Source organism: Sapajus apella, unplaced genomic scaffold (assembly GCF_009761245.1).
Source record: "Sapajus apella isolate SASKATOON/1434 unplaced genomic scaffold, GSC_monkey_1.0 scaffold124, whole genome shotgun sequence".
NCBI lineage: Eukaryota > Metazoa > Chordata > Mammalia > Primates > Cebidae > Sapajus > Sapajus apella.
Window position 1 is genome coordinate 2093158 of NW_022437064.1, and position 26240 is coordinate 2119397.

At 35.6% G+C, this 26240-nt stretch overlaps 1 protein-coding gene across 3 annotated transcripts in view; it reads left to right on the forward strand.

Annotated features, from left to right (window-relative positions):
* PPP3CA (protein phosphatase 3 catalytic subunit alpha) overlaps positions 1–26240 on the forward strand; it is a 317032-nt gene that overhangs the window by 247134 nt on the left and 43658 nt on the right. For all 3 annotated transcript variants that reach the window (XM_032261606.1, XM_032261604.1, XM_032261605.1), the window contains exons 6-8: positions 2888–3027; positions 14720–14797; positions 17270–17364. In XM_032261606.1, the coding sequence (XP_032117497.1) occupies positions 2888–3027; positions 14720–14797; positions 17270–17364 (313 nt within the window). The remainder of the gene's footprint in view (positions 1–2887; positions 3028–14719; positions 14798–17269; positions 17365–26240) is intronic.

A 26240-nucleotide genomic window follows, 5' to 3' on the forward strand; every position in this document is an offset into this window, starting at 1 on the left:
TGTAGAGAATAAACAGAAAGGATAGGGCTATTGGAATATTTTGTTTAAGACACAATCACCAGCAAAAAGGCTGTAAACCTCTACTACAAAAAAAATAACCATTTTCATATGACTCTCATTTATAGTGCTTCTTTAATATTTTTGTTCATGAAACTCATGGCTTTGAGAAAATACTTCAGTAAATTAGGAATGTGTTTACATACCGTAAATCTCTACTACCATGAACTCAGTATTCTCTTAAAGTTCATTAGCTTTTAGAGAAAAACTATGTTTAGGTAAAATAAAACATTCAAGTTCTTCTTAATACTCATTGAGATTCAAGTGTTCAAGTATAAAAATAATGTATTTACTTTCCTATTGGAAAGAAAATGCATGCTTTTTATTTTAAAATTCATTCAAAAGCACAATAAATAAACTTTGTTGCTCTGTGTCTTTGTGTTCATTTTTGCAAGACATTATTTCACACTTATTTCTGGTGTCCTATAGAACATAGAGTATTGGTCTTTGTTCTATATTTAAAGTACATTAGAGATGTGATGCTAATTCAGTATAAAATTGTTTCTTTCTGGGCTGGGTGCATTGCCTTGGGTCTGTAGTCCCAGCTCTTTAGGAGGCCGAGGCAGGCGGATCAAGAGGTCAGGAATTCGAGACCAGCCTGACCAACATGGTGAAACCCCATCTCAACTAAAAATACAAAAATTAGCTGGGCATGGTGGTGCACTCCCGTAATCCCAGCTACTCAGAGACTGAGGCAGGAGAATCGCTTGAACCGGGGAGGTGGAGGTTGCAGTGAGCCGAGATCAAGCCACTGCACTCCATCCTGGGTGACAGAACAAGACTGTATCTCAAAAAAAAATTGTTTCCTTCTGCATTAATGTAACCAGCTCATTCTTCTGTAATCTGGTGGACTTTTTTTGAAATAAATAAACTTCATATCATAAATTAAATAGATTTTTTAAAATATCACCTAACAACCTTAGGACTGACTTCTCAACATATTTTAGATGCTATATTCAATTTTCATACATATCATTAAGCTCTGCACATAACCAGAAAGTGATTTTTAGGTTTTCATTTTGCCATATATCAATTCAAGTGTTTTTGTATTTGTTTATTTTTACTGTCAGTGATACTTTAAAATATACTTTATACTTTTTCCAGAGTAAATGTTATATTCTGGCTGCTTTGCAGACCTTTAGTTGGGGATTCATATTAATCAAAAATTTTCCCCTCCTCTGCTGTCCTACCCTTAATAAGTTCTTATTTTTCAGAAAGAAGTTCTGTACTTTTAGGGACAAGTATTATTATTTTTTTAATGTATTGTTTCAAAAGTCTAAATTATTTAAATGTCTTCAACAAGTTTAAGTTTGCAATTAAATTTTATGGCTAACATAATGGTTGAAATATAGAGTTTTGTTTTACTGAAGTTTTTCTTTGGTTGTCGAAGATGTAAAATATTTCCTCATTCTCTGTAGACACTAATAAAAAGTAGTGTGCAGGAAAACCATTACTCAGAAAAAATAAAATGTATGTCCCAGGAAACAAAATAGACAATTTGATTAGTTGTCAGCCAAATATATTCACTTGTCTATATTGGATTTTTTTTAATATAAATATGAAGAATATCAATTATTAATAGGTTTTCATAGCTTTTGTATGCTTTTATTCAAGAGCCTTTATAATATGTGCTGATTCACCAAAGATCCTTCAGTTGTAGTTAAATCAGGATAAAGTAATGTGTTTAAAATTGATCATGATATGTTTTTTCCAGTGACAGTATTTCTCATATGCCTTCTAAATGCACCTTTTAAAATTGAAATATGACTTCACTAAACATTTATAGCTGGCAAATTGATGTCATATGAAGGTTTCAGGTAAAATGATAAGGCTTAGAACTGTGAACTTAAAAATGACCAGCTAAATTTGATTTTATTTTACTGCTTATCATTACTTATATTTGTGTCCACTACAGTCAACTACAGTAAGCTTGTACTTTATCATTAGAAACCTAGATAGCCCATAATGAAGGAATGTCTAAAATATCATATAGCAAGTGGCTACTTTTAAAGTAAAAGCCATCTTTTCTCAAAATCCTGTTCTTAAATATATATATATATTTAATATATTAATATTATATTTGGGAGGCCAAGGCGGGTGGATCACGAGGTCAAGAGATCGAGACCATCCTGGTCAACATGGTGAAACCCCATCTCTACTAAAAATACAGAAAATCAGCTGGGCATGGTGGTGCGTGCCTGTAATCCCAGCTACTCAGGAGGTTGAGGCAAGAGAATTGCCTGAACCCAGGAGGCGGAGGTTGCGGTGAGCTGAGATCGCGCCATTGCACTACAGCCTGGGTAACATGAGTGAAACTCCATCTCAAAAAAAAAAAAAAAAAAAGCTAGGAATTGTTTTCCATCCGGACTTCTAAATCATAGTTCAGTTGAGGAAGTAATAGGAATTTCCCCAACAAAAGTAAAAGTCTTTCCTCAATAAATGAAACAGAAGTAGCATCATAATAACTGGTAATGACAAAAACACTTGGATTGATTAAGTAAGGAGGGAGAAGGATGAAAGGTAGAATAGGAGAAAAGAGAAACTGCAAAATCTAGAGATAATAGAGACAGGAGGGAGGTAAAGGGTGAGATTAAGGTAGATACTAAATGATCTCATCAGAAGGAAGTGGGAAAGAAATTTGGAGAGAGAGAGGAAAGATATGAAAATGAGGAGGAAGAAGGACAGGAAGAGAGAGAGATAGAGGACATTTCACCCCGAAATGTAGCTGGGGAGAAGAGGATGCATTCTTCACAGTGCTTGTTTCTCTTATTGTCGGAATTCTAAGTTTCCAAAGATTAGTATTTTGCTGTCTGTCTTCTATTTTTCTTAGTTAGACCGATTCAAAGAACCACCTGCATATGGACCTATGTGTGATATCCTGTGGTCAGACCCCCTGGAAGATTTTGGAAATGAGAAGACTCAGGAACATTTCACTCACAACACAGTCAGGGGATGTTCGTACTTCTACAGGTGAGAATAGAGAGCTTGCTATCCTGAACAGGTTTTCTTCATAATGCCAGGATTTGTCAGTCCATGTGTTTGATTTATTTATAATGTTTGTATAACTTCTTTAGTATAAATGAAAGGCTCACTTTGAAAGTCTTATTCAAATGGATTCTTAGTATTTATAAAATGAAAATATAAATAAGTGAATAAATAAATGTCAAATATATATGTATACATATACAGATATACCTTGGAGATATGAGTTTGATTCTCACTGCAATAAAGCAAATATTGCAATAAAGCAAGTCATTATTTTTTTGGTTTTCCAATGCATGTAGAAATTATGTTTACCCTATACTGTAGTCTATTAAGTGTACAATAGCATTATATCTAAGAAAAAAACACACAGATGTATATACCTTAATCAGAAAATACTTCATTGCTAAAAAAAATGCTCATCATCTGAACCTTCAGCTAGTCATAATCTTTTTGCTAGTGAAGGGTATTGCCTTGATGCTAATGGTTACTGACTAATCAGGGTGGTGGTTACAAAAGGTTGGAGTGGTTGTGGCAATTTCTAAAACAAAGAGAGCAATTAAGTTTGTTGCAAAAATATTTCACAAAATATTTCTGTGTAGCATGTGATGGGTTTTGTAGCATTTTTCCCCACAGTAGAACTTCTTTGAAAATTGGATTTAGTCCTCTCAAACCCTGCTCCTGCTTTATAAACTTGGTTGATGTAATATTCTAAGTCTTTCATTGTCATTTCAGCAATGTTCACAGCATCTTCACCAGGGGTAGATTCCATCTTAAGAAACACAAACAAAAAAAAACAAACGTTTTCTTTGCTCATCTATACAAAGTACCTAACTCCTTACCCATTGAAGTTTTATTATGAGATTACAGCAATTCAGTCACAACTTCAGGCTTTTTTTTTTTTTTTTTTTTTTTTTTTGAGATAGAGTCTCACTCTATTGCCCAGGCTGGAATGCAGTGGCACAGTCTTGACTTACTGCATCCTCTTCCTCCCAGATTCAAGCAATTCTCATGCCTCAGCCTCGCAAATAGCTGGGATTACAGGTGCATGCCACCACACCCAGCAAATTTTTGTATTTTTTGTAGAGATGGGGTTTCACCATGTTGGCCAGACTGGTCTCGAACTCCTGACCTCAAGTGATCCGTCCGCCTCGACCTCCCAAGATGCTGAGATTACAGGCATGAGCCACCATGCCCGGCAGAAGCACCTGTTCTTATTCTAAGTCTGTTGCTATTTCTACTACATCTGCAGTTCCTTCCTGGTTTAGAGTCAGCCATGAGGTTTTGAGTCAACTTCATCCAAACTTCTGATAACTTTGAAATTACTCCTTTATCTGTGGTCTGTGGAATGGATGTTATGTTATTAGGCATGAAAATAACATTAATCTTCTTAGTACTCCTCCTTCAGAGCTCTTCAGTCACCAAGTGTGATATCAGTGAGCAATAATATCTTGAAAGGAAGCCTTTTGTTGGAGCAGTAGGACTTAAGAGTGAAGTTAAAATATTCAGTAAACCATGCTGTAAACAGATGTGTTTCATCAAGCCTTTTTCTTTTTTTTTTTTTTTCTTTTTTTTTTTTTTTTTTTTTTTTTTTGAGACATAGTCTCACTTGATTGCCCAGGCTGGAGTGCAGTGGCGTGATCTTGGCTCACTACAACCTCTGCCTCCCGGGTTCAAGTGATTCTCCTGCCAAAGCTTCCTGAGTAGCTGGGATTACAGGTACTTGCCACCACACCCAGCTAATTTTTGTATTTTTAGTAGAGATGGAGTTTCAGCATGCTGGCCAGGCTGGTCTCAAATTCCTCACCCTCGTGATCCGCCCACCTCAGCCTCCCGAAGTACTGGGATTACAGGTGTGAGCCACTGTGCCTGGCCCATCCAAGCTTTATTGTTCCACTCATAGAGCACAGGCAGAGTAAAATTAACATCATTTTTAAGAGCTCTTGAATTTTGAAAATGGTAAATGAACATTGGATTCAACTTAAAGTCACCAGCTGCATTAGCCCCTAGCAAGAGTCAGTCAGCCTTTCCTTTGAAGCCAGGCATTGATTTCTATTCTCTAGCTATGAAAGCCTTAGCTAGTATCTTCTTCCAGTAGAAGGCTTTTTGTCCATTGAAAAATCTGTTGTTCATTGTGGCTGCTTTCATCAGTTAGATTAACCAAATCTTCTGGATAATATATTGCAGCTTCTACACCAGCACTCACTGCTTCACCTTGTGCTTGCTCCTCAAATCTCGTGAACCAAACAACCTCTGCTAGCCTCAAACATTTCTTCTGTAGCTTCCTTACCTCTTTTAGCCTTCAGAGAATGGAAGAGAGTAAAGGTCTTGCTTTGGATTAGACTTTGGCTGAATGGAGTGTTGTGGTTGATTTGATCTTCTTCTATTCAGACCATTAATATACTCTTTCCATATCAGCAATAAGATGGCTTCAATTATCATTTGTGGGTTCACTGGAGTAGTGCTTTTAATTTCCTTCAAGAACGTTTCCTTTTCATTCACAGCTTTGCCAACTGTTGGCGCAAGAGCCCTACCTTTCGGCCTGTCTCAGCTCTCATTATGCCTTCCTTACTAAGCTTAATCATTTCTAGCTTTTGATATAAGGTGAGACATGTACAACTTTCCCTTTTACTTGAGTATTTAGAGGCTATTGTAGGGTTATTAATTGGCTTAATTTCAGTATTGCTGTCTTATATAGAATAAGGGCACCTGAGGAAATGGAGGGAAATAGGGGATTGGCCAGATGGTAGAGCAGTCAGAACACAATGAACATTTATCAATTAAGCTTGCCATCTTATGTGGGAGTGGTTGGCAGCACCCAAACAATTATAATAGTAACATCAGAGATCATGATAACAGATATAATAATGATGAAAAAGTTTTTAATATTGTAAGGATTACCAAGATGTGACACAGGTGTGACGTGAGCAGATGCTTTTGGAAAAATGGTGTTAATATATTGACTTGCTCAATGTAGCTTTGCCACAAACCCTCATTTTTTAAAAAAACAGAATATCTCCAAAACAAAAAACAAAGTGAAATAAAATGAGATATTCCTGTATATAAAATTTCTGCAAAGAATAGAAAAGACAGAAAAGATTTACATGTGATGTGAGGGTGAAGAGTCTACTGAAGAAGATGGTAGGGTTTACTAGAAAATGTATTCTGCTTCAAAAACTGTACCCAAAAAATCCAACACCAACCTTGATTTTTTTAATTTAATTATGTAATCACATTTTAACGTTTTACCAGTTTTCATAACTTGAATTAAAAAAATAACTTTTCATTGGCTAAATGAATCATATTTAAGTCATTCTTACATTTTTTTATCAGGCTTCCTGTATAAATTAAAATGAATAGCTTTACAGTATATACGAACCATAGTATATTTATTTTTAGGACTTTGATAAGCCAAGTTGAAAATATTTTTATAACAATTTTTACATTTACAGATCGCTAGGGATTTACCCATTCCTTGACATTTCAGAACGCTTCAGAAAGACATCTACAGCACAGTTAGGTTTCTGCATGATTTCACCGTTTTCCTCTTGTGTCACCTCAGTTTTATCTTCCCGCAGCTCATCATCCTCAGTTTCACTAAAGTCTCTTACCATTATACATGCAGCTTATGTGAACATTGCCAGAGTAAAAGAGAAAAGAGGTTATGAAGAAGTCAAGAATTTTAAATTTTAGAATACTTCTTCAAATTCCAGAATACTTCCTCCTCTTCTCCTTTTCCCTCCTCCTCCTCTTCTTCTTCTTCTTCTTATTAAACACAAAAACCTAACCTGATGTTCCCTGAAGTTAATGGCCAATTCCAGCCCTGGCAGCTAAGCTAATGGCAAGGCTGGAAGAATTCTGCAAAACACATCAAGCTAGGTATCTTCTGTCTCTAGAGTAAGCATATATCCTTTTGTAAAACATTGATCAGATGTCTATTTAGTAGTAGGACATCTTGTTCAATATACTAAGTTTTTCTTATGTGAGAAAAAAGTTTTTTTTATCTGTTGATGTGATTGAGAAATTAAAGTCGATGAATAGAAAATCTTGTGCATTATAAAGCATCATTCAAAGTATAGTTTTCTTTATATGAATATTAACACATTCTAAGCATATTTATTTGAAAAATTTATAGTTCACTTCTATGTTTTGGAAATTTGGTTTGATGAATGTGTTTTGGCTGAAGTAAAGAAGCATGGCATCTGAAAAGCCTAAAATTTCTTTTCAGTAATTAATTTGAGAGTAATTTTTTATAAAATATATTTAAACTTAATAGTGAAAAGTTGGTATCGTTAAAGTATATCAAAGTCATGTGTTCAGTTTTCCAAAGCTAGTGTTAACTTTCTAGTTATACCTTAGATGTTTAAATTACCTGTTTGACATCACTGAGTTGTACTTCAGTAGCATAATATGAAACAAAATTCAAACTCTTGATTTTGATATTGAGTTCTGTTGCATTAATAATAGAATAGCATTCTACTAGTTTTCTGTGTCTGCTGTTCAAATTATATTCTAAGCAGAGTCCCATACTGAACTTATATAATATTATGGCTTTTTTATTTTATAAATATATAGACACGGATGGGTTTATGTCAGGAATAAAGTCTACCATCTTTAATAATAGAGGATAATTAGAAAATTAAACATTTTCTCTTTTGTTTTCAACATTATCATTATTTCACTTGTCTCATTAAACATTCTTAGTAAATAATGATTTTTAGCCATGGCAAGTACAGATTATGTGAATATCTAATATCTAATAGCTGAATATCTAAATCTGTGGCCTGTATACAGACTGGCAAATGACAAAGCAGCCTGGATTATGTTTTATCTAAGGAGGAGAAAAATGTCTCTGATTCTCCTACAGCTTTTTGATCCTTTTGACTTTAGTGCCATCTTGAAAGTTTGAAGGTGTTCTCTGGGATTGTGGTTTGTAAAGTAGATCTAGATGGGCACAAGCAAGCCATGAAACTGGGAGAGAAACTTAGTGGCAATTACCAGTTTGAGTTATTGGCAGGTATTTGGATCCACAACTCTCAGTTTTATTTAACATTTGTATGTGTAGTTTGCATGTTTACTTTGCTGTGCCACCCTATCCGCTGTCTAACATGTCATCTGGACCATCATTTAAATAAAATAAAGTTATGTAGAAAAATGCATCCGTCAGAATTTATTAACACTGTTCCTGAGTTATGTTAGATAGGCAATATGACAGAGAGGAAAGAATCCATAAGAACTATGATGTTGCCCCAATACTATCTTAGACCAGAGTTTGCACACTCAGATACCTATAATGTTCAGGCAGATAATTGAGATACTTGGAGCAGGCCAAGTGTTAGATTCTGGAGATTAGTGAGGATAACGACAAATTTTCATTTTATGTAGACCAATGAAAACTAGCAGCTGGATTTGGCATTTCAGTTATCAATTTGTGTTTCTGCCTTGGATGACTCATATAAGCTTTGTTTTCTGGGTTTACCTTGCTTCAAAATGAGCGAGTTAAATTAGACATCCTAAAGCTCCTCTAAGCTCTGAAATTTTAGGGGTATCTTGACAGTGATTTTTGAAGTGTTTTGGAAGCTCCAGGTGGCAGCTCACAAATCAGCAGCCTTATCAGGATGCTCAACTTCTCTGCAGTAGTTGACACTTTTATCAACCCCTACAATCTTGAAATCCTCTGGTTCCTCCTTGTTTACATATCCTGATTCTCCTCTGACTTATCAGGGTGATCCCTGCCTCTTCCTGATGCCTCTTTTTTTGTCTTCCTTCTGCTTTTTTACTTTTTTTCTTCACACCTTCGCCTAGAAACTTCACCTCTACCCACTTCCCTAGATTCGCTGTAAACTCTATGCCCAATTACTGAATCTATGTCTACCCCCCTTCATCTCTTTATCTTCCCTGAGCTCAATTCCTGTATGTCTAGTTGTCTCCTGGAAATTCTTATCTAGGTATTCCATTTTCACCTTAACCTAAACTCACCTTGCCTGAAACGGCCTATTTACTTTTCCACTTGCTTAATCCTCACTGAAAATTCCTCCTGTTTTTGTTTGTTTCTTTTTTGTTTACTGTTCATTCTCCCAGCCATGCAGACTAGCAAGTATCTTTGCTTTTTCCTCTTGTATTGAAATCACCACCAGTTATCACCTCTTTGTAATATCACGAGCATCTAAACTATGCTGCCTTTCCTCTTTCCCACTCTGAGTTCAAGACCTTCCTTTTTAGTCTATTGAAATCACATCTGAGCTCTCTGCTCCAAATTTCGTTAGTGTCCTTCCTCCTTCCCCTGCCTAATGCATACTGTTCCATTCTTGGGTTTTTTTGTTTTGATTTGTTTTTTGTTTTGAGAATGTTTTCAGTCATTCAATTATTTTATACACAGTAGCTGAGCACTTACTGTAGTATATTCTCTCTACTAAGTTTTATAGATGGGTGAGTCCCTGCCTTCAAGAAAATGACAGTCTAGTAGCAGAGACCATGAAGCAGAAACAGACAAGTAAAATGCAAAGTGAACAGTGCCACCATGATAAATGTGCTGGCTATTACATACAGAGAAAGTGGGGGGAGAGTGTATGAGTGATTGTGTTGGGTGTCCTAACCCCAAACGGGGATGGATTAGGGTTTAAGGAACTACTCATGATGAAGGCATTAGCAGACCTGAGTTTTAAAATATTAATAGAACATATCCAACCAGAGTCATTGGGGAGGATTTTGGCAGGCAGGAAAGCAGCGCATCATCAAAGTATGATGGGAAGTAACACAGGGAATTCTGCAGAGATGGTGACCTGACCTTACTTTACTTCTACTCCCAAATTACATTTAGCTTCTTCACTATCTGTTAAAAACTAAACGTTCATGTTACCAAGCTATTCTACTCCTATTTTATATCCTTTAGAAATGTGTCTATAAGTGCATCAAAAGACATGTGCAAGATTAATCAAGAGCCAAGAAATGAAAACTCAGATATCCGTTTGGCAGAACGAATAATAAATTCTTATACGTTTATACAACCAAATATAGCAAATGAGAATGAGCTAACCAAAACTGTACATAACATGGATGAAGATCTAAGTATAATGGCAAGTGAAAGAAGTCAGTTAGTGACTAGTATATACTATGTGATTCCACTGAAATAAGAGTTCAACATCAGAGAAAACTAATTTCTCATGCTATAAGCCAGGATAGTGGTCACCCGTAGAGAGGAGGTGACAGTAAGAGAGAGTTGAGGAGTTTCTGAGGTTTGGTAATGTTCTGTGTCTTGATCTGAGTGCAGGTTCCACGGCTGTTCACTTTATGAAAGATCATCAAGTTGATTTTTACCTTATTCTGTATAGAAGTTTTACTTTAATAAAAACTTTGTCTTAAATAAAAATTGCTTGCCACTCCAGAACTTAAATTCTGCAAAAGATCTGGCAGGAAGAGTTGGCCTCTTAGGACTTGATCCCTATTGGGCAAAAATGAAATTAGATCAAGAACCCTGGGGCAAAAAAGAAACACCACAAGTCCTAGGAAAAGGTAGGCCTGACAGCATCCAAGTAGCCCCAGGACACCCTGGGACTAAGTACCTATTCCCAGGCCCCAAGAAGCAAAAGAGGTATTGAACAGTTGGGCAGGGGCTTCCCTACTACTAGATCTGGAAGAGAATAAGGACACCAAAGAGGTTGTAGCTTCCTCCCCTTATCTTAGCAGGGGATTGCAGGCTGCCTGCCTCTGCTTGGGGGGAGGAGGGAAAGAAATCCTTTGCATCTCTCACCTGCTTGACTGCTCCTGTTAAGACTACGTCAGCAATTGAGCGTAAGCTCCAGTAAACTGACAGATTGCTGCTAAGCCTTTAAGATAGGAAAATGAAAATGAAAGAGCAGTGTTCCTCTCCTAAGGCATTCACTATTGCTGGAGCACAGAAGTATAAACATAATTTATACTACAACATAAGTGATATGTTAGATACATGTATTGTGGGAACACAGTGGATACAGCAGTTGTGTACACCTTAGGTGAGTTAGCCTTAAAAAGAATGCTTCATAGGTGATAACTAAGACTTGGCAGAAGAAGACCTTTCCAGGAGGAAAAACTACACGGGAGAAGTATCTATAACAGCATAAAAGCGTTAAAAAAAATTTAATAATGCCCACTAGCTATGTCATGGCTATAGAATCTTAAATCTGGGAGATTTAATTCAAGTTTTAAAATATAGTTCAATATGATATAGAAACAAATATAAGAGAATAAACAGAAGTAATCTAATAGTAACTATTTGCTCTATTGCCAAGCCCGTTTTTCTACCATTTATTACATTTTTTTTCTTTTCTACGTTCCTTACCTTTGTTCATGTTCCCTCGGCTTCCAATTATCCCTCCCCTTTTCTGGACAGAATTCTAACACCTTTCCTGTCTACCAATTTGCTTGCATCATTCTCATTTATATATAAAACAAAATATAAGATATTTTTTGAAAAGATTTCTCTGATTAATTTCAGATGCTTTCTTTTTTGTTTTATGATGTCTCTATAAAACTTCTATTTTATCTGTGATGTGTTTTATTCTTCAGTAGTTTCATAAAAATTCTTTTACAATGTTTTATGTTTCCATATAGATAATAAATACCCTTAGGACGGAAACCACTCTTGAACTTATACCACACCTCCCTGTAGCTAATAGTGTCTTCTAACAAATGAAACAGTCATCACTAGGCCTCTGATAAATTACTGAGGAATAAGTGATTTTTTCATATCTCTGTGGTGTTTAGCTGTTAGCAATCTGCCTTTCCTGCCAGTCTCTCTGTCTTTCTCCCTTTCTCTGTGTGTGTGTGTGTGTGTGTGTGTGTGTGCGTGCGTGCGTGTGTGTGTGTGTCTGTGTCTGTGTACGTACACAGTGCCTTTCAGCTTAAACATTTTGTGGTTTGTGATCATTTCCATTGAAGAGCATAAAGTGTTACAGAGTTTTTTGTTTCTCTTTTCTAATACTATTAAAAACTCCTGTATATCCTAAGTAGGTAGTTCACCAACAGTGGGAATCTAGATCATACTCAAGTATTTTCTGGGTTTATGAGGAAAATGTTGGTATTTCTTTGAAAAGCTGAGTATTTGTGAATATTTTTTAAAATTTTCTAGCTTTTCTTAAAAATGAATTCCTTCCATGCAAATATTCCTCACTTAATTCTGTTAACCTAGAAAATTGCTAGTTGAATAATTTTATCGTTTTCAGATTTCTATTAAAAATCAGGTATAGGCCCAGCATAGTGGCTCACTCCTGTAATCCCAGCACATTAGGAAGCCCAGGTGGGCAGATCACCTGAGGCCACGAGCTTGAGACCAGCCTGGCCAACAGGGAGAAACCCATCTCTACTGAAAATACAAAATTAGCCAGGCGTGGTGGCTCATGCCTGTAATCCCAGCTACTCAGGAGGCTGAGGCAGGAGAATTGCTTGAACCTGGTAGGCGGAGGTCGCCATGTGCCAAGATCATGCCATTTCATCCAGCCCGGTGAAACACCATCTCAAAAAAAAAAAAAATTCAGGTATAGATTTTCATGGGAAAAACTTAGCTTAAAAACATAAGGGTATCAAACTTAGTGTGAAGAAATATTTTAAAATTGTTCTTTCTTAAGACTAGTGTAAGTTGTTCCAAAGGGTCAAATAAGAAGCAGCAACCAAGTCATTTGCCAAGGGCAAAAAAGTGACAGATGCACACAGGCAAGCTCTGTCTGACAGTGGTAACGAGACAGTATACTTCTGTACAGAGGCATTGCAAAGGCACAAGAAATTTATGTAAAGGCCTCAAAGAAAGAAAAAGGATAAGGAAGGAATATTTATCGAGAACCTATTCTGTGCCATCCCTTGGCTGGGTCTTCTTTTGCTAATATATACCAAACAAATCTGCTATTTTTGAAAGACCAACCAGTATCTCTGAAAGTAAAGTGGTTTTTTTCTTTTCTTTTTTTTTTTTCTCTGACACACACTTACCTGAAAAGGTCATGTATTCACTTTTTCTTTAAGCAGAAAACAGAAACCTTTGAAGACACATGTTGGTCAACACCTGATCCTGGGTACCAGATTGGCATGTTTCCATGCAGACACTGGGCCATCCTCTCCAATTTCTAAGATACACTCGTGTTCATCAGTTAGGTGTTTTGTTTATTGAATTGACTGCGGACAACTAGGAAGTGGAGGCCGCATGGTTATCTCCTCTTTTTCTCTCTTTCTCTTCAAAATGCACACAAGGACACATGAACAGAGACTGTTTCCAGCTTCAGATCCCTTTTTGCTAGAGAATCTTTATCTCTATAACTGTATGTTATCGGGGGTTTGTTTGTTTGTTTTTTGAGACAGAATTGCACTCTTGTCACCAGGCTGGAGTGCAGTGACACTATCTTGACTCACTACAACCTCCACCTCCCAGGTTCAATTTTCCTGCTTCAGCCTCCCAAGTAGCCGGGATCATAGGCTCCCGCCACCACGCCTGACTAATTTTTTGTATTTTTGGTAGAGATGTGATTTCACCACATTGGCCAGGCTAATCCTGAACTCGTCACCTCAGGTGATCTGCCCGCCTCAACCTCCCAAAGTACTGGGATTATAGGCATGAGCCACCACACCTGGCCAACTATATGTTATCTTAATGGTATTTTTTCCCTGTTGGTCAGGGGATTTGTAACACAGAAACTATCTTTTCTAATAAATTATTTCAGTAACATATACTACTAGAATATTTCCCTGCAGTGCTATTTTTATAATTGATGAATGTTTTCAATGGCATATAATTTAACTTCTAGTGAATATTTGCAGTTTGAGTGGTTTTCTGTACCTTGCTTTGGATTGTCAAAAATTTATTTTTATAATATACATTTGTTTCATTAAAAATTCTTAGATCAGAGACATAATGACTATAAAAGGTTTTTCAAGTTTAATTTGTGATTTAAATTTTATTATGATGAAGTTATTTGAGTTTGAGACTCTTAAAAGGCAAACACAATTATATCTTGGATGTTTTATTTAGTTAAGATTAAGTCTTAAAGTTCTGCTGGTCATATTTAAAGGACAAATTTTAAAGCCTTGTGAATATTCATAATTTTGTTTAAGTTTTGAATGATATAATCAATGTACCCATTATGTTAGATATAATGTGATTTCCCACCATATGGGAGGAGTCTTAAATCTGGGAGATTTAATTCAAGGTCTAAAATATAGTTCAATATGATATAGAAACAAAAATAGGAGGCAGAAAAGAGCATATGTATTCCCTTCTGCCTCCAAACTCAGTTATCTCTGTTGTATACACATGCATGTGCACATAGGCATAAATGGTGCATTATTTGAGAAAATTGAGACTTATATTTTAAATTTGTTATCCTGCTACGTTGTTCACTTTGTCTTTAAATGTAGACTTGTAAAAATCGATATTTCTGAGTGGACACTTTCCTAATATTATTATGTAATAGCTTATATTTCCCCCCGCCCCCCGATGTTCACACACCTCAACCCCTTTCTGATTATGTAAAAAGTACAGCTATAGATGCTTTTTCTGCCACAACGATAAACTTGGCCTTAGAGTCAAGAGGCTTGTTTCATGAATGATGTATGTTTGATTATCTTTGATCCAGTCACATAGATCTGGATGTTAGAGATAAATGTGCTACTCCTGATGATTTCATTACAGATGCTTCTCTTTTCTTTTTGTCTCTGGCAGTTACCCGGCTGTATGTGAATTCTTACAGCACAATAACTTGTTATCTATACTTCGAGCCCATGAAGCCCAAGATGCAGGGTGAGCAGCTTTGAGCATTTATAAAAACCATGCCTTGTCCATTTTCCAGAATTTCTTCACTTTGCTTAGGCTCTGCACGTTCCCTTTTACCAGGCTCAATCCCAAAAGGAATTAGAGCTTAAAATTATCTTCCGATGGATGACACCGATATGACAGAGTCCTAGGGAATGAATGGCTGCAGATGTATTGTAAAGTCTCCCTTACAGTTCTTCCATCTTTAGCTTGAACAAGACAGTCCATTTTCAGCTTGATTTCTTATGCACTGTAAGGGCACCTCCTCTTACTCCTCAATTGTTGCATTTACACTGTCATATAAGAGAGTAAATGACCAGCTGCTTTTCAGTCTTAGTTGACAATGTAAATGAGAATTATACATAAATATTTAATAGATATTGCACATTTTACTCTTGTTTTAAAGAATATCATTCCTGATCCCAAATACCATTCCTGATCCCTGTAAAATCCCTGATTTTAAAGGGAAACAAATAGGGACATCTTAAAAAAAGGGAAAAGTTTATGTTCTAACTAGCAAATGATTACATAAAGTTGATTTTGTCTCATCAGGTAAGTTTTTAAGATGTAGAACAATTTTGAAGGTTTAGAAAATTCTGAAATATCAGAGGTTCCCTTTAATAGTGTATTAAACCTACATTTGGGAGAAACTGGAATAATTAATTTTAAGATTTGAGATCTAATACCATTTTCCAGCAGGCTCTGCTGAAAGGTATTGTTTGCCTTTGAATAATTAAACTCATTCCTTGATAGTCTAGGTTTTCTGAGAAGTAGGAGCTCTTCTTTTTATAGCCTGTATGCTGAAATGAGGAATATAGATACCTGCATTTTGAAGGAGGCCCATGTCTGTGATGCCCCTGAATCAAGGCAGATACCAAGTTCTTTTCACAATTAGCTGTTTTCAAGCAATCAGTCAACAGGTGTGAATGGATCCAATATTATGTACTCACTGTGTTGTAGCTGATGTTTGAAGTAACCTGTTTATTATACCCAACCATTCAGGTCTTCAGATAATTTTTCTCACTCATCAAGACAGTGGTGTCACCATGCTATCTTGGCTGAGTGTTCCAGTTGGCTTACTGCCCATTTTTGGCAGATTTATCCTAATTGCACCACATACCCGTAAACACTGGCTTACTTGCAGGTGTGTTAAGTGCATCAGTTAATATCAAGTATTTTTTTTTAAATGAGGAGTTGATTGATTCATTGGAAAAATTGAGATTATATCATCCAGTTTCTTTGTTTTCATTTGTTGTCAAGTAGGCGTAGTCACCCTTAGTCTATAAAGTCAAGGTACTAGGATTAAGAATGTAACTGTCTTTCACATGGATTTTTTTTTCCATAGCAAAGCTCAGTCCCACAATCAGAACACATACTTCTAGAACATTTTTAAAAGATTTTTAAGGGACATTTTTTTCTGGGGAATAAAGTATGACCAAGTTCCAAAAAGGGAGGACTCAAAAGTGTTTTTAAAATTATAAATTTTAGGTGGCTATTTATCTTTCTAAAGGTACTTTTTGAGTTACTTTTAGAACTCAACCATATTAGGCATGGTTTAGTCTACCAGAAATAAATGACACAGATCAATGAAGAAATGGTAAAATGTTATTTTGGAGGGGTATTTCTAAACTGATATTCCTAAAATCAGGTACACAGAAGTCATTAGATACATTTTTATCCTTATGTAAATGAGCCAGGGTCACCTGTATTTTTAATTGAGAACTAAAGTGTTAAACTATAAACTGTTTCTGTCTTAATAACTGGATTGTTGGTTTATTTCAAAAGTTCTTGTGAATATTCTGTTTCATTGCTGATGTATTAAATATTACCCTGCTGAGACAATAATCTTTGACCTGTAGACACCAGCAGAAATTGGTAATAAATAAAATTCTAAAATAGAAACAGTTTCAATTTATAAAAATTCATGGATTTAAGAGGATATTCTTTTAGAAGAAAATAACTTAGTCTAGGCAGAATGCTTATATATAATCTTTACAGAATGTTGTGGATTTATCAGATAATTGGCCTGGTTATTAGTGATAAGTCTTTATATCTTACGCAGTTTATTTGATCTTTTTATGGCAAAAAAGTTGGCAACCATCTGAAAATTTTGGTGGGTACAAAGTATCTGTGTGCACTAATCAGCCTTTGTTTTCTCTGTTGAACACATGGAAATGAATTATGATTTTCCACTGAATTCCACATTCTCTTGAGGTTTGCTAACTTAGAAAATACCTGTTTGGAAATTTTACATATGAATGTATGTTTTCATGCCCACGTCCCTGAAATGTATTAACATCTGTGTATAACAGACTTTAGAGAGAAATTTTTATTTAATGTTACATAATTGGAGGCTCTTTGAATCATGGAACTTGACTTATTTTTCTATTTCTAAATCTATGATTTGATATTATCTTTTTTCCGTACTACCTTTGTTTTAACTGTATTTGTTCTTTTTAGGTACCGCATGTACAGGAAAAGCCAAACAACAGGCTTCCCTTCTCTAATTACAATTTTTTCAGCACCAAATTACTTAGATGTATACAATAATAAAGGTAAGTGTTTTTAAATCCCCTTTTCAGTCTTATGTAATGTATGCAATAATTCTTCTCAAGCAGTTTTATTTTGATTTGGTCTTAAGTATTTTTAACCAGCCTTTTTTATTTTTATTTTTTAGTTATTGTTTGATGCACACTTTGTGATTATCCTCAAAGATACAGATTCAAATTTGGTCAGAGATTGGGCTTATGCACTGTTAATTTTTTAAATGTTTTCTAGGACATTTTAATTCTTAACAGGGTTGGCAGCTGCTGCTTTGGTAGATATAGACTTTAAAAGAAATAATAATTGGAAGTAATCCAAAATCATGCTTCTTAAAAAGATTTGGATTTAAATAGAGTAAGTGTGATGGTGCATGGAAAGGATCAAGAAAAAGAAACAAAAAATAAACTCAGTAGCTTGAAATTCAAATTTGAATTGCATTTATTAAGCATCTATCATGAATTGGTTCCTACGCTAGGCAAGCACATGTTCATTTCTTTAAGAAAAACAAAAAAAAAAAAGGTAAACTTCAAGGTAAATATTATTAGCCACTCTACCTCCTCCTTTTTTAATATGCAGAGTGAGTCCCTGTGGTTAATTGCCTTGTCCAAGGTCACTTAATTAGGAAGTAATAACTAGGTTCAAATCCACGTCTGGTTCTATGTCCTGTGCCGCCTTTCTGAAACTCCATACCAGAAAGAAACACGAAAACAAGAGGGCATTACTACTTACTACAGGGAAAAGAAGAAGAGCAAGGGGTGCATTATATTTTTCTTTCATAAATGTAATCTCTTTATTTGGAAATATTATAAAGTGTTACATGTGTAAGAATGGGTGGTAAAATGTGAAAAAGCCTTTAACTCTATGTAGCATTAGTCTGGATATTATATAGGCAGCATGTCCGAGTGTGGCGTTCTAAGATTAAGAGAAATGGAGACAGAAAGAAAGAAGCAGCCAAATAACATATATAAGGTCAAATATGGCCCAGAACGGGTGGTAAAAGGCAGCCTAGTTTCTGAGCCAGTCTAAAAACTCCTGGAATTAGGAGTCATGTCCCTGCATAAAAGAGGTGTGATCGTGTCTTCCTGGCCCAGGGCTGTTGTCCAGGATGCCTAATATTGGCCTTGGCCACCTTTATTCCCAAGCACCTGTTGAATTGTGCTTTGTCCTTTGTTTCCCATCATGTATTCCACCTTCCCCTAGCCCAGGGAATGGCATCTGCTGGATGGTGTTTGTTGTAGCCATATAGTCCTTTACATTGCCATTTTGACTGTGGTGGGTTCTCCTCTGTAGTGAAGGAGCGTGGTTTTCAGTAAGGCATAGTGCAGTTTTTGTTATAACCATGGGGGAGAAAAGACGCAGTTCCTAGAAAAGAAGTGCTGCCTTCTAGGCTATGCCAAGAAGAATGCAAAATAAAATAAAACATGTTCTCTGCTTGCTACGTGCTTTTAAGCATGTGGGAGTGGGAGTCAGTGTTTCACTGCTAAAGTGAAGATTATTTTATTTGAATAAAATTGATGTAACCTAGAATTTTGAAAACCCCTGCAATAAAATTTTGTTGCAAGCACCTTCAAAACACAATCAATGGAAAAATAGCTGTGAAGAATCTATGAGTTAATCTTTGATTGTTAGAAACAAATGATCATAAAGGACTCTAGAATAATAAGCTGATAGTTACAGTATGATTTGATTTTTAAAATTCCTGTAGAGTTGACAAAGGAAGACATTTGGGTGATTTAATTAATAATATAAGACCCAATAGTATAAACAAAGAGAGTCAAACACTAAATATATTTGGTAAGGGATAATTTTCTAGAATGGTCAGAGAAAGCCTTAAGTTAAAATCTGATCTGGATGCTAAAGAATAGTGAATGTTTTATTAGAAAGAGAAATAAATAGTATCAAGGCCAATGAATATTTTTAAAACAGTAAACACTTATTGTATACAACCCATAAAAGCTAATCTCTTTGACTGGATGAGGATTCTCAGTCTTGCACAGGGAAGGCCCTGAGATACCTGCAGGAATGCAAGAATTTAGTAAGTCATATTGCATATCCCAGTCCCACCATGATCCTGTAATTTACCAAAGTACATAACATATACTTTTATATATTTTTTTGAAACACAGGTTTATATTGTTCTATGGCATTAAGATTTTTTACTATTAAACTGAGGGAAGGAAATGTCCCTAAAAGTCATTTTCTTGCCAGACAGTGATTACTAAATAGCATGTACTGTACTTACAAGTTTACCAGCAATCTCTAAAAAAGAAAACCAAAACAGTAAAAAAGGAATAAAATTGGGATTTTACCCCACAAAAACAGACTTAGAACCTTTCGATTCATCATAATGCTAGGTAATGCAGTTTTGCTTGAGACCGGTACCTATTTCTCAAATAAGGTGTGTATTGCTTCTCTTTGTATGGTTTAACAAGGTTGGAACTTTAAAAAAAAAAAAAATACCAGTACATCAGTGACTTTGAGATTTTGTAGTTCTTTCACTGTGTTCTCTTGCCTTTGGGGTAGATCACCATCTTTAGGATAGACGGAAAAGGGGTAGAAGTGTTTCATTTTGGGAGCCTTTTCATAACAGAAAATATTCTCCTGAGAGAAAAAGATAAAATGATAGGGAAGAGAAGGATGTATTCTTCAGTTTAAGCAAAATTTCAAAAGAATTTTATATAAAATTTCTGAAGCATTTCAAAGCTATTATGCTAACAGTGTATACAGTATGTGGGGGTGGGAGTCAATTATTCACTGCTAAAGTAAGGATTACTGTATTTGAATAAAATTGATGTTAACTAGAATTTTTAAAAGCAATGTAATAAACTTGGGTTGCAAGCACCTTCAAAACCCAATCAATGGAAAATAGCTGTCAAGAATCTGAGTTAACCATTTGATTGTTAAAAACAGATGATACTAAAATACTGTGGAATTATAACCTAATAGTTATAGTATGATTTGATTCTTGAAGCTCCTGCAACTTAAGACAGAAGTAATACTCTCTGGCAAAATGAAAGAATAAGGAAAATAGATTTAGTCTTGCCATCCTAAAACCAATAATAGTTGTGATTAGATTCATATGTAAATGTCCAATAATTCTGATTAGTAGTTCATACTTACCTACAATTAATAAATAGTGTTATATGTAAATTTTCAGTGCTTCAAAAGAAGTAGCATTCAAATATAGATTTCCTCAGCAAAGCAATTTACTCCTATAGATGGATGCATCTCACAGATGGAGCAATGACAAGTGCACACCTGGACAAGGAGGGACAGGGGTTCTTATTCCTGATGCAGGTAGCCCCTACTGCTGTGTCATTCCCCTGTTAGCTAGGGTTAGACTGCACGATCTAGGCTAATTCTGATTGGATATTTTAAAAAGAGCAGGGGTACCAGCCAGAGTGGGTAGTTTGGTGGGAAGGACAGTTATAGGACAGGTCAGAGCAGGTAACCAGAGGTGACTCAGGTCAAAGCAGGTGACTGAAGCAGATGACCAGAGCAGGTAACCAGGATGTGTCAGGATGGAGCAGGGGACTGGGGGAACAGATGGGAACTGCTGATTAGAACTGGTGGATAAGGTTGTTTACTGAAACCATAAGGAAGTTAAACTTTAAAATGGAGAATTAAAGAATAAGAGAGCTGAGCACACTGACATACTGATTCTTTGAAAAGAAACTTGGAGTTCCCTATATCTAACATAGCATTCAGAAAGTTATGAGAACTAAATGTTCTATCTCTTGGTATAGCCCACATTAGTTCATTCAGCTCTCATCCTTTGCAGTCTGCGCTGTCTTCTTGCCTGTCTCGCTGCTTCCGTATCTTCACTCTGACAGCTCTGCAAGATGCCATAGCAAAAGATATAGGTTTGAATCACAGCTCTGCCATTAAGCAACTAATTCATTTAAATTTATTGGACATGCAGTGGCATCACTATGAGATGAGAAAAAATGTTTGTGAATATTACGTGAAATCGCTTTGAAACAAAATGCTGTGCAATATTAAGATGTTATTATCACTGGATATTTTATGTTGTTATTATTTTGCTACATGTTAGTGTAGGAAGCTAACAGAAGCTGGCAGGAAAATACCCTTACTCCTCAGTTTCTTATTTATAATTTCACTATATGCCTCAATCTACCATTATCACCTTTCTGCTTCACTTGAGGTAAACCTTATTGCCCTAAGCAACTTTTGACATTTTCTCTCTTTTTTTTTTTTTCACTTTTTTGCCTACATACTTATTTCTGTCCGAAATATTTGTCTCATCCTTCTGCCTGTCTAAATGGACTAGACCCAGTCTAGTCTGTGTTTCCATAAAGACTTCTGTTGGTGGTCCTTGTCTGAACGTCTGCCATGCAAATCATTTTCTCCTGTATTTATTGTTTACTTTTTTCTTGTTAGCTTTTCCATGCGTTCTTGTTACTTCCCAATGAGATTATAATTAGTTTGAAACATGAGGCTTTTTGATGCACATTGTAAAGCCAGGTTTCATGCCTTGACTGTGGTAGGCAGTCAATACATGCATTGATTTAAGCATTTTTTTTGGAGAATTAACAGCAAGACAGTGACCAAAAGTACCCTATTGATATTGACCCATAGATCCTTATATCACTTTAAATTAGCCCTATAACCAGTTCTGATGCCCTTTCTAAATTGGAGTTAAACATTTGCAGAGCATTTTGCATATTTGAATTGTTGAATTTTCTTCTGTGAATCTGTAGACCCAAAGGAAAAACTATTTCTTAGTTACTCAAATACACTAATCAGATGAAAATTACAGTAATGACACATAGCTTCAATATTTTAGAAAATTATTTGCCCCCATAAAATGATTTTAATGCTACTCACTCACCAGCACAGTAAATTTGTATTGCTATATACCATGCACCGTGCTAGGTGTTGGGGGTATAAATGAAACAACACAGACATAGTCTTTGCTCTAGTGTGCTCAATAATCTGGTAGTGTGATAGACATTAAATAAATAATTCCACCAACAGTTACTTATATGTATTTGGAAAAAGCTGCAAAGAAAAGACTGGTGTGATATGAGAGTGGTAATTATTCTATGGGGATTAATTGGGGAAGTGACATTTAAGCAATCAGTGAGAGTAAAATCTCTCTGGATTGAGAAATAGAGTGGCAGATGTGAACAGTGGCTTGAACAACTCAGTTTGACCAAAAATTGTAATGAACCTCAGGAAAAATGTATTTTATACCTTGATGTAAACACTTAAGTTTGTTTTCACTGTAGAGGTACACCTGTGGTTCAAAAGAGTCTAAAGTAAATGACAGTAGGTTTCCATGTGGTACAAGTTCTCTGTAGTTCAGATGGGTTGCTGGATGGATAGATTATTGGATGAGTGGTTAAATCTATGATATATATGTAGAGAAATACAAACATATGTACAAGAGGTATGTAACTCAGTTCCAGTAAACACTACTGCCAGTAAAATTAAGGAAATTTGTTAAATGAAAATTATTTTGGATTTTAGAAAAAAATCTAATGGCAACCAAACTAATTTAGTAATCAAGACCAAACATTTAAATGATAACCAAGAAGTAAACCAATTCAATATTGAAGTAGTTAAGGAAGAGAGAGATGGAAAATTGGTTTTATAAGATGCACATGGAAAACATCTGATATGGTTTGGCTGTGTCCCCACCCAAATCTCACCTTGAATTGTAATAATCCCTACGTGTTTAGGGCAGGGCCAGGTGGAGATAATTGAATCATGGAGGCTGTTTCCCTCATACTGTTCTCATGGATCTGTTTCTGCGAGCCTGAGGCTTGTCTTAAGCATGGACATGACTTTTCACATTGACGTTTAAAGCGTTTTGCTGGTATCTTTACAACCACAGGTTAAATATGATCACTAGTTGCTTTACAAATTGGATAAAATTAATCCAGAGACTTTGCCCCATAACAACAGTTTTCCCAGCATGTACTTTTTTCTTGCCATCATTTGAAACCTGAAGATACTCTTAATGGGTCCTGAGCACGTGTTTGCCCACGTGCTCAGGAAATGTAAACATACAGTCAGGGCAGTGTATTTGGTACTTTCTAATAATTGTAGGCCAAAGTTATTTTATTTTTGTGTGTTGACTAAAGCAAAACAATAAGTAAGACATCCTCCAACCCCTAATTTATTCCTTCATTTATTTGATAAAGTTTCTTAAAGCCATATATGTATGATAGAATTAGACACACTAGAAAGATAATTTTTTCATAATGATTATTAAGCCTATGAGAGTTCACTGAGAAATGGTATGAAATACAAGAATTTACATGAAGGAATAAAGCAGAAACTATAAACAAAACCTTTTAGTATTCTTGTATTATCAATACAAGGTGGTAGAAAAGAAATTTACATAAACATTTCAGGCTGAAGAGAACACAAGGGTAGGAAGTTTTGATTGGTTTTCAGAAAATCACCCCTCTGAGATGAATGGTTAAAATTCACTGCAGAGAGGTTTCAATAGAATGTCTTCTCTCATTACATTTTATGTCCAAGATTCAACATGTGTAATTAATCCAATTGTGATACTCATTTTATTTACCATTTTCATTATCATTGTCACCTTGAGTGATATAGTTAGATATATATTTTTTAAAGTCTTAGGTTGGTAATATATTTAGCAAATGTAAAAATGTCCCTTGAGTTGTGATAGCATACTACACCTATGGTAATTACTTTGTCCCTATGAATAGCATATAATAATAACTAACATTTTCTGAGCACATATTATGTCCCAGACACTGCTCAAAGAGTTTATGTGTATAAATGCATTTAGTCTTTCAACAGCCCTGTGAATTACTGTATCATCTTGATTTTATTGATGAAAATCTAGGGCACAGAGGAACTGCATATTTTTCTGGTACACAAGCTGGTACCAGAAAGCACTGAGATTGAAACTCAGCAAACTGACTGCAGAGCCCACACATTAACCTCTGTCTATCCTCTTCTGCCTTAGCTTTTTTTTGTGAAATGTTTGCGAATAATGTTTGCACTAAGCCACTCTTCACCTCATGGTTCCATTATGTTTAGGTGACTCTAACCATTCTTCAATAAGAAAAGAAAGCTTTTGAAATGAAGAGTCATTTGTTATCACTTTAAAATTACATGAATGTTATACATCCAAATATATGCATTATTAAAAGAATGATGTTAGAATACCTTCTACATTTTTCTAAAATGAATAATTTATTTCTCCTTTTAAAATCTATTCCCTAAAGCACTTTTGCTTTTTTTTATTCAGCTCCACTGTGAAAGTGTCATTGCTAGAGGCCACTTTCTAAATAGATTAGTTTTAATTCAGTAGTCACCTGCTCACATTTAAACTTTTAATAAATGGAAGGGAGGATAAAATATAAACTATCCCATTAAGATTTAAGATAAAGGCTGGGCAGGCTGGTTCAGGCCTGTAATCCCAGAACTTTGGGAGGCCGATGCAGGTGGATCACGAGGTCAGGAGTTTGAGACCGGCCTGGCCAAGATAGCGAAACCTCATCTCTACTAAAAATACAAAAATTATCTGGGCATGGTGGCGGGTGTCTGTAATCCCAGCTACTTGGGAGGCTAAGGCAGGAGAATCCCTTGAACCCAGGAGGTGGAGGCTGCAGTAAGCCAAGATTGTGCCACTGCACTGTAGCCTGGGTGATGACAGAGCAAGACTTCATCTCAAAAAAAAAAAAAAAAAAATTGAATATTGAAAGATTCCTTGTACTATATGTTTTAATTGAACTAATCTTCCCATAATTTATGTATCTTGGCCAACAAATGACCTTCTTGACTTCTTAAAAATCACTACTCTCTAATTGTAAATTTAGCTAAGTAGTTATTTTGAAACCTCAGCAAAGTAAGACACAGTGTGTAAGGTAATTCTTGCTTTTCACCAAGCTTTGGTTATAGAATTACAGGATTTCATATGTCAAAGTTATGAAAGACCTTGCCAGGGAACAAAGGAGAATTCAATGCTGAATCCTCCATACAGATTCATTGCCAAGTGCTCTTCTGTTACCATCTGAAAAGGGTCAATCAAGGAATCCATCCTGATAGCCCGGATGGTTAATTGATTCTTCAGTTGAACTAAAACCTACCTCTTTAGAAATTTCGTTCTCTGTAAAACATTCAACAAGGGAAAAACTAACAATCTGAGGAATGTTGAAAACTTCAATTAATGGGTTGTCACTTGCTATTCATTATCTAGGTATTCTAGACCTGCAAGAGACGCTTAGATTTTACTCTCGCAGCGTCCAAAAGTCTTCCATGACGTTATTTCCATGGAAAACAATGTTGATATGAGGTGTAGGAACGAATACTAACTCAGTGCCAAGGATATCTTGAAGATAACCTAGAATCATTGCAAGCTATAGCTCAAAACTTGATACAAAGTCCAAGCTTGAAATTGAAAAGGGTCTTCTATAAATGTGTTGAGATAACAGCAGTTTCAGAATACCCCCCAGGAGAGTACAGCTACCCTTACTAGGCATTTGGAGCTGCAGTAAATGAGAACAAGGCGAAGGCACAATGTTTACTGTGCCTGTGCCATCTCCTCCAGTAGCTTAAAGCTTCAGCTAAGTCTGTTTTTAGTCTAGGTTTGCTTAAGCCTCACTTTAGCATTATCATAATATGGATTAGAACATAAATGAATTCACTAGCTGAAACTGTTAAGGAATTGATAATTGCCAGTGATTCTTATTAACAGAAAGGAATTTGCTAGAAGAAATTCAAATATTCGATGCAAAATTGTAATGTTAGAAATGATTTACAATGTTTAACTGGACTTGAGCTACTTACAAAGATCAATTATCGGCTCCAAATTCTCTGTATCCTAGTATGTAGGTATAACACATTAGGTGGGGATTATAAAATGACAAACTATTTA